General features: G+C 35.0%; 1 protein-coding gene across 1 annotated transcript; it reads right to left on the bottom strand.

Annotated features, from left to right (window-relative positions):
* Positions 1-2,959: 2,959 nt before the first annotated feature.
* LOC126705950 (transcription initiation factor TFIID subunit 11) lies at positions 2,960-7,980 on the bottom strand. Its single transcript, XM_050405192.1, has 5 exons — positions 7,410-7,980; positions 5,931-6,018; positions 5,353-5,452; positions 4,936-5,099; positions 2,960-3,403 (listed from the first exon to the last, which is right to left on the bottom strand). The coding sequence occupies exons 1-4, from the start codon at positions 7,859-7,861 to the stop codon at positions 4,972-4,974; spliced, it is 768 nt and encodes a 255-aa protein (XP_050261149.1). The 5' UTR covers positions 7,862-7,980; the 3' UTR covers positions 2,960-3,403; positions 4,936-4,971.
* Positions 7,981-8,877: the final 897 nt, after the last annotated feature.

The raw sequence follows: 8,877 nt of genomic DNA on the forward strand, positions 1-8,877 counted from the left end.
AAAAAACACCCATAAGTGGGTGTAAAATTGTGCATTTATGCACAATTGCTACAGTAACCATGCATATATGCACAGTTTTTGTAGCTCTTGCATTTATTATTTTAAATTTTTTTCTCTCTCCTTCACCTCACTCTCTCATTTTCAGCTTCTCACTCTCACCTCTCTCTTTCTTTTATCTTTGGTCCCTCAGTCCAACCAATCATGGAGGTTTTTTCGGTACCGGACTGGGCTTGAGCGTTGACATCTCGACCCTAGAGAATCGGAACCATGACGCGCTGCCAAATCGCGGAGGGCTTCTCGAAGCTGTACAAGTAGATGCCGCGGAGCAAGTCGTCTTTGATTCCCATGTCTGCGAAGCTCGTTACTACCTGGACCTCCTTTGAGGTCTCGAACTCTAGCGCCTCCTCTGGCGCCATGACTCGTCGTGGATTTTGGCGGACCATGCTTGCGCCGCCGAGGTCTAACATTTTTTTGGTCTCAATTTTTAGTGGGGTTTAGGGATAGTATAAAAAAAAGAAAGATCGAGACAATGAGAGTCTAGAAGCTCCAAAAAATGAGTAAGGAAAAGGGATGAGGTGTTTTTAATTTTTTGTTTGATTAATTTTGGATTTTCTATTTGATCAGTGGGTTTTGGGGTGATGGTGGTTGATGATGGTGGCTAGGTGGGTTGATGGTGGGTGAAGATGAATATTTTATTTGAATAAATGTGTATAATAGACAAACTGATGTGGGTGTTTTGTAAAAATGAAAGTGTAAAATAGAAAAAGTAAGTTTTAGATGTGCAAATTTACAAAATTTTTGCATCCACTTATGCGGATGCTCTTAGGATGTAAGAGGTGAGTTTGAACAAAAAAGTGCATATTATATTTCCACTATATACAACATCGCACTAATAATGTATGGATTCCATCTACTTGATGGACACACTATAAATCACACAATTATATTTTTTCACATCTAAAAATACGTTATTAGAAATATTGTACCAAACACAATTTTTGTATTATGAATACTTTAAACACGTATTTTCCCATCACTTTTTAAACTACAGTTTTCACATAATTTTGAACAACAATATTTGAAATCTGCTACTAAAAAGGCCCTATATAGTATATACTGTTATACATGGACACTGATACAGCCAAAGGACTAATGATTTTTTTTTTCTTATTTTTTATTTTTTAATTTTTCCATCAAAAACACCACCTGAAAAGTTAAAAACGAATGCTTTTAACAGTAAGCCTGATACGAAATTTGTAAAACCTATCTTAATATACTGTTACCAGAATGGTCAAAAGCCCGAATCATCAACTTTTTATGCTTACAAGGTTACATGCAAGCCAAGTCTTTTTCAATCCTAGCATTCTTGCCTGTGTCGTAATGTACACAACACTACAACCATATATTGTCCAATTTCAGTTATTGCCTTATTGGGTCTAAAGTTGGAGTGGAATTGTGTGATACATTGTATCTAGGCCTCTGGACCTCATAGTTACAACCAGACTAGGTTATAATTTATAGGGGTTAACAGAGGCCCACTTCCATAATAAAAATGCTATCTTTATTTAATACCTTCTAGTTTGCACTTGGGGTTCAATGAAACGTCAGGTTCATCCCCCCTAAAAAGACGTGTGCTAATTGTGTTTTGCTTTAGAATTACGATAGGCATGCATCTCAATTACATGATTTGCTAAGAAAATGCTAAAGCCAATAATTATTTTACAAATTGTTGATATAGTGAGTTGTTATGTGAAATACAAATCTTCTGTTTTACTTTATGTTCCATTAATCACAATTTGCCATATATTTATTTGATTTTTTTTTTATAAAATAATCAAATTTTAAAACAACAAAAAATCAAATACATAACATACTAAGATTAGTAAAATATAAAGTGGAATATAAAATTTGTATTAAATTATATGGACCTACACTTAAGAGTGAGAATGGGTGCATCTATACTCCCTGGCGAACAGTTGAAAAATCTTTGAAAAATCTTTTTTTCATACTCTACATTGTTCTAACGTGTAAAGAATCATACTATACATTTCCATTTTATACTAATATTTTTATTTTTGCAGAGATCCAAACAATCTCAACAGCTCCACGTTCATGGGAGGTAGAATTCCAATCAATGATGAATGATTAAAAAAAACTGTTTTTCTTTTTCCTTTTCTTTTGAATGATTAGATCTCTCTCACTCAATTTATCTCTCACGTTGTTGAATCTTATAAAATATGCATAACTTGCATTGATGATGACATTGCACATGTACCCGAGTGCTAGTATTAAACCAAGCCAATTCAACTTTTAGGCCATCTCCCATCTATATGCACCCCTCATTTACAAATTGTTATATAAGAATTATGCAAAGAATAGGAATTAGGAAACACTTAGGGTCTGTTTAAATACCGTTTATTGCTGAAAACTGAAAACTGAAAACACTGCAGCAAAATAATTTTTAAATATGTAAATAGTACTGTGGGACCCAATTTTGAAGAAAAATTTGCTGAATTAGACAACTTATGGGTCCCGTGAACAGTGCACAGGACCCACTGACAGCACGAGTCTAGTGCTGAAAATGCCAAAACGTAGACGCATATAGGAAATCAACACTATCCAAACATACACTTAGTGTGCGTTTGGGAAGCATTCCCAACTTGTGTTTGTGCGTTTTGCTGAAAAAATGTGAGTCTTACAACACTATTCATAGACCCACAAAAGTCATCCAAATACAGATTTCAATATAAATTTGGGTCCCATATCACTATTCACATATTTAAAAATTGTTTTACTACAAGTGTTTTCAATAATAAGTTTTTAGGTTTCAGTAAATAAACGGTATCCAAATATACCTTTAGAGCAAAATGGAGATTAGGGTCGTAGATTCAAGACTACTAGTGTGTAACTTACCAATAAAAATTGTAATGGAAGTAGGGAAAATGCAATGAAGTTGCCCTTCAAAACAAAATACCTCAGGTACATGAAATTAATGAAACATGGGTTTTATGGCAAAATTACATCCATATGGCCTAAGAAAAGAAAAAGACGTGGCACAATGACATCCACTGGCATCATGGCATCCATGGGTGATAAACAATGAAAAGTAATCAAGGATAGTTACTTAACTTTCTTCCAATCCAACAAGAGAGAGAGAGAGAGAGAGAGAGAGAGAGAGACTCATAGCCCAAAAGGACAGTTCTAGCATTTATGCCCATAGCTTTCAATACAACAATGAAGCAGGAAGTAGATAGGAGACTGTCAATATGACCTGTGCATGGTGTTCATTTTGGGAGGGAGATGCCCCCAGTGCTTACTGCTGATTAAGTGTAGGTTCAGGCCTCTAATTCATACAACCAACGTATTGCATCCAACCCCGAAGTCGAATTGACCTAATAATAGACTGCAAAAGAAAGCAATATATGAAAACAATAGCAAACTAATTGTAAGATTAGTTAACCAAGAATTTTGACAAAATTAATTAAAAAGTATTAGCACAGTGGAAGACTAGAGGATATATCATGATCTGAGCAGCATGAGGATCAAGCACTCCTGAAAGCAATGTGCCACCAAATCTTTTACCCATAAGGTTTCCACCAATCAAACCAAAAAGGAGAAGCGAAAAGAGCTGAGCTTTGGAGTCATAACAAACTAAAGTCTATAAGTAGTTAGAGCCTTCTTATTCAAACAAAATGAGAAGCAGCTGTACACCCTTTATAATAAAGAACATTGATGCCTTGCTTTTTCACTATTATATAGAAAGGACCAAGGGTGGAAAATATCAATGTCCTGTCAACTATAAGGCATAACTGAAAAAGTATACTGGGGTGGTTATTCTGTCTTAATTTATTATCTTATTCTCTCTTGACATCATCAACTTACCCCTCATAATATCAAATTTATAGGCAGTAAGCTAGGAAGATCATTAAGCTTCCAATAGTGAATCTAAAATGCACATACATAAAGTAGAAACTGTTATATTCCATGCTGTAACATCCACATCAAGTCTCAACTAATTCCAATTATTTCAATTAGCCAAGCTAACAGACTTAAGTTGCAACAGGGTTAAGTATCCAATCTAGCTAATTCCAATCATTTCAATTTGCCAAACTTCTACGAACTTATCATCACAAAGATCAGCCTAGCCAAGCAATGAAGGCCAACTATGATCTTACACGTTCAAAATAGACTGAGTGGGTCAAACCAAAGACCAGATAAAGAGGAAAACAGGGATCATAACAGTAAAATTTAGAGAGGTTTGTACTTCTCAACATCATAGTGTGAAGCTTCTCAATCACATAGCATGGAAGTAGAATTATTTGTGGCATCAGCTTTGTACAGACTATTGTGACCTCAATCCCTTTAGCAGCATAAATAGACAAAGTTCATCGTTTTCATTAGGCATACACATTACCCATTCTTTTTTTTTCCTTTCCCTATTCAACCGTTTTCTATGCATCAGTTTCACTTCTGCTTTTTGTTTTTTGAGTAGTCTTGCTTTTGCTTTTGTTTCTGACTACAAAGCAGTACAGTAGAGAACCTCAGCTGCAACCATAGACATCTTTATTCTCCATATAGTCCAATCCCTACTGTTATCTCTGTTTAATGGTAAATACAGAAATTAAACCAAGCAACTGCCAAGACTTAAATGCCAAACAAAAAGTATCTGCCTGACCATAACAAGTCTTGTGGCTCAGTAGTATCCAAATCCCTCTTCATATGGGAAGATGAAAGGATTGAGTCCTCAAGTTCAGCTCACGTAGGTGACGTAAAAGGTCAGCCTAAAGCTAGGCTTACTGTTCTACATTCAATTACTTTCTACTGGATTATGTGTTCTTAATCTAATGGTCTAACATATAGATGACATGAGTAGTATAAGAATGCCAAATACAAGATTATAATGCCATATGTGAGAACAAGGTAGATTATCCAAACCTGTGCATTCAGCCACATAAACTGTATCTGGTCTATTTAACGAAAGAGCCTCGGAACTGATCTCTTTGGCACTTTGCCTTCAAGCTTTAATCTTCTATATGCTTCTCTGATGTGGCAAGGTCTGATGGGCCCAGATTCTTTCCTCTCCGTCATAACCATTCTAGCTGCAAAGTAAAGAGCCTCATTACTAAACCCTACACTAGTCAAATTTCAGAAACACACATCTCTGGACTTAGCCATGCACTAGATTTTAGCTTTTAGTTGCATAGTGCTCTAGATGTGATCGAGAAAGCATTTCATATTTGCAATCACAAGTCTTTCAATGTTCACTCATTCTTGGTAGAGTCCAAAAGTATAATTCTTCCCATTTTGGAATTGAGATCTCAACACAAACTCAAAATTGGACAGTATGCACACCTGTTTCAACAAGTTCACCAACAAACATTTTTGCTATCCCTGACACTACAATTGTCATTGGCACAGAAATTTTCTGGGTTCCAGTGATGCTTGCTAGCAACTGCATTCACACCATAGCATAAATATGCAAACAATTAGTAACATTAATGCAAATGCAAAATGAATCTTGATAAGGTTACATCAAAATCATTTGGCAAAGATTAGCTTAGAAACTAGTAAACGAGACAAAAAGAACGTTTTGACAAATTCAATATTTAGCACAACAAATGCCATCCATGTGGGAAAAAAATATCCTATTGTGTAATATGTCATATTTTTAAACCCCCCATCCCCTTCCCCCCTTTTTTCTCTCTCACCCTGAACACACACACACACACAGCCACCCCAAAAAGCTTGAAGAATGTACATTATGCTGAACATTTTGAATATAGCTGGATCCTCTATTCCAACTCTAAAGTAACAGTATGCAGAACTTGACCAATGCTCAAAATTCTATCTAATAAATAAAGCCCCCCCTTTTTTTTTCTTTTCAATAGAAGAAGAAGAAAGGGAGAACAATAATCAAAGAAGAAGCATACCCTTTTCATGTTAGCTTTCTGAAATCCAGCTCTCCTAAAGGACTCATACCTACTCATTTGTTCCTCTGTGAATTGCGATAAAATAGCCCTGGCAAAGTTATCAAGATGTAACAGAGGACATGTCTAATTGTATAATCCAATGCATGAGGCACTGATGCAGATTAAAGTAGTCTTAAGCAATAGCAAGCTAAAATAGAGATAAGGTTAGTTTGAGGCAGGAATTACTTGAGTTCAAGTCTAGGTAATAAAGAGTCTTCTTTTATTAAAAGAGCCACACAAAATAATCAAACTTTAAACTGAAGAATTTCCAGAAACATGGTTTTTATGACATGGACTACAATAAAAGCAAGTTTTTTTTAGTACATCCAAAACTCAATTTGGTAAATATCCGCTATTATCAATGAAAACATACTAAGCAAAACCATTTTCTTTGTTACATACCAAAACATACGTCCAGAGATCATTCTATTATAAACTGTTCTCTTTTATTATAAAGCTTATCTTATAGACAAGTTTAACACAATCAGAAGGTTTCAACTTTCTACAGATACAGTTCATGTTTTTATATTTTTCTTCGACTTACTAGAGGCAGAACACTTCAGAATTATTTCCAAATGGTAAAAGGGCTTGTCAAATTACTCTTTTCACACAAATCAAATAATTGAAAGAAGCAAACATTAATGTAGGGAAAATGCTAAAGCTACAGCAAATTTATTACAAAAAATTTACAAATTGACATGTCAATGAATGTGATTAGTACTACTTCCAAAATAATAAATAAACATCTGAATTCCTTTTTTAAGTAAAGTATATAACGCAACCAATAATTACAAAATTGGATTTTTTTAATTTTTAAGATTACAAAATAGGATTTATTAGACAAATAGGTATTTTAATTAATGCTACAATAGCAAAGAGCCTTATTTCAGTGGCATTACATGATCTCCTTTATAAGGGGACCAAAGTTCTAATCTTCCTTTTCCCACTTATCATAACAATTGAATTATAAAAAATAAGAAACTTTAATGCTAGAATACTATGTTGCCATGGTATTGGTTTTAAGGTTACCCTATCAGGCCTATATATGATATATTTAGAGCTGAATTAAGGATTTTGTTATCCAGTTCTAGCACCAAAGCATTTGCCACAACTAGTTGAAGTGATTAACTGTGAGTGTTAGACAGTCACTTAACACATGAACCATCTACTTATAGTTGTGTTCATAGTTGTAAGTTGTAACACAAAAATGTTTGGAGATTTCAAAATTATCCTACTTGCATTTTGGCAAAATAACAAAAACTAATAAAAATATGCATTTTGAACTTAAAAGCTACTTAAATGTATTATAAAATTCTACTTTTTTTAAAAAAAAAATTTTAATTTAAAATTTATTTTATTAAAGTAACAGTAAAAGAGAGGAGGAGGAAACAGTAAATAGCAAAAAGTAAAAAAGTAGAAAGTGAAGAAAAAAAAAATTACTGCATCTTGGCCATTTTATCAGGGTCAGCAGAAGAGGGGAGCTTGGAGAGCTCGACATCCATGTTCTCCTCCTCTTCTTCTTCCTCCTCCTCTTTATTCTTTGATGGGTGGGACCCACCGCCGCCGCCGCCGCCACGACTAGTAGAGGCTGAAAAAGAAGGGTGCGGTGGTATGATTGGAGCAGCAGCAGTAGCAGTAGCAGTAGTAGTGTTTAATGTGGAAGAAGAAGAAGGGGGGTCACCAATAATAATAATATTATTATTAGCAGTAGCATCGAGTACATCAACGATGGTGTCATCTTGTACTCCATCATCATCATCAACAGCAGCAACAGCAGCAGCAGCAGCAGCAGATGAATGAGAAGGTGAAGGTGAAGGAGACTCTGGTGGTGATTCTTGTTGTTCCTCCTCAAACGTCGCCGCTTCGAATGGATCCTTTGATACCTGCTTCATTTTTTTTTTTTTTTTTTTAATTTCTTTTCCTCTTTTCTCTCTCTCTCTCTCTCTCTCTAACAGTCACACACTACTGTTTCTCTCTCTCTCTCTAGATTTCGGAATTGGGTTCTCAACAACAACAAAAGAAGAACAGTACAACAATTGTTGTTTGTCTACTTTGTCTTGTCTGGAGGACTCTGGACTCTGCCAAACTTTATTATACGCTCTGCCGTTTTCACCTAATACGGCTTGTCGTTTAGAATTATCAGTTTTGGACAGTGTGGCGCTAGGGTGTCAATTCATGTTCGCAGGTCGGGTTCGTGTCATGTTGTGTCGTGCCATAAGTACCCTGCTATATGGGTTGACCCAAACCCGACCTGTTTAATAAACAGGTTGGCCCAACCCGACACATTTAACCTATTTAATTAATAAGTCAAGTAAAAGTTAATACAAATAACCCGTTTAATAACTTGTTTGATTAATAGGTCATACATGACCTAAATAATCTATTATCAATTTCCATATATCTAAAATTAAAATACAATTACAACCATAAATACAGTAATAAACATATAATTACAACAAAAAATTAAGCAATAATAACAAAATTTAATACATTTATTATCTAAACGGGTTAGATGGGTTCACATGTTGAACACGAACACGACCCGTTTATTAAACGGGTCAGCCGTGTCGACCCGAATATGATCCCAACCCATTTAACCTCAATCCATGATCTGTTTATAAACGAGTTAGTCGTGTCGGGTTCGCGGGCCATGTCAGATTTTGCTACCCCTATGTGGTGCAGTTTAAGTGTTTAATACTTCAATTTACGTTAGAGTTATGTCTTTTGAGATATACATTACTGTTAGTTTCTTTAAAACATTCTCCTCTTTCCATGTGTGTGTTAAAATACTTAGTACTTAAAAAAAAAAAAAAAAAAAAACCTTCAACTGTTTGCTCATTAATTGTAGGGTTGAAATAATCTTGGCTTGGCTAATGGGTCAAGTTGGGTTTAGTAAAAAACAGATTCA

This window comes from Quercus robur, chromosome 11, assembly GCF_932294415.1.
Source record: "Quercus robur chromosome 11, dhQueRobu3.1, whole genome shotgun sequence".
NCBI classification, from domain to species: Eukaryota; Viridiplantae; Streptophyta; class Magnoliopsida; order Fagales; family Fagaceae; genus Quercus; species Quercus robur.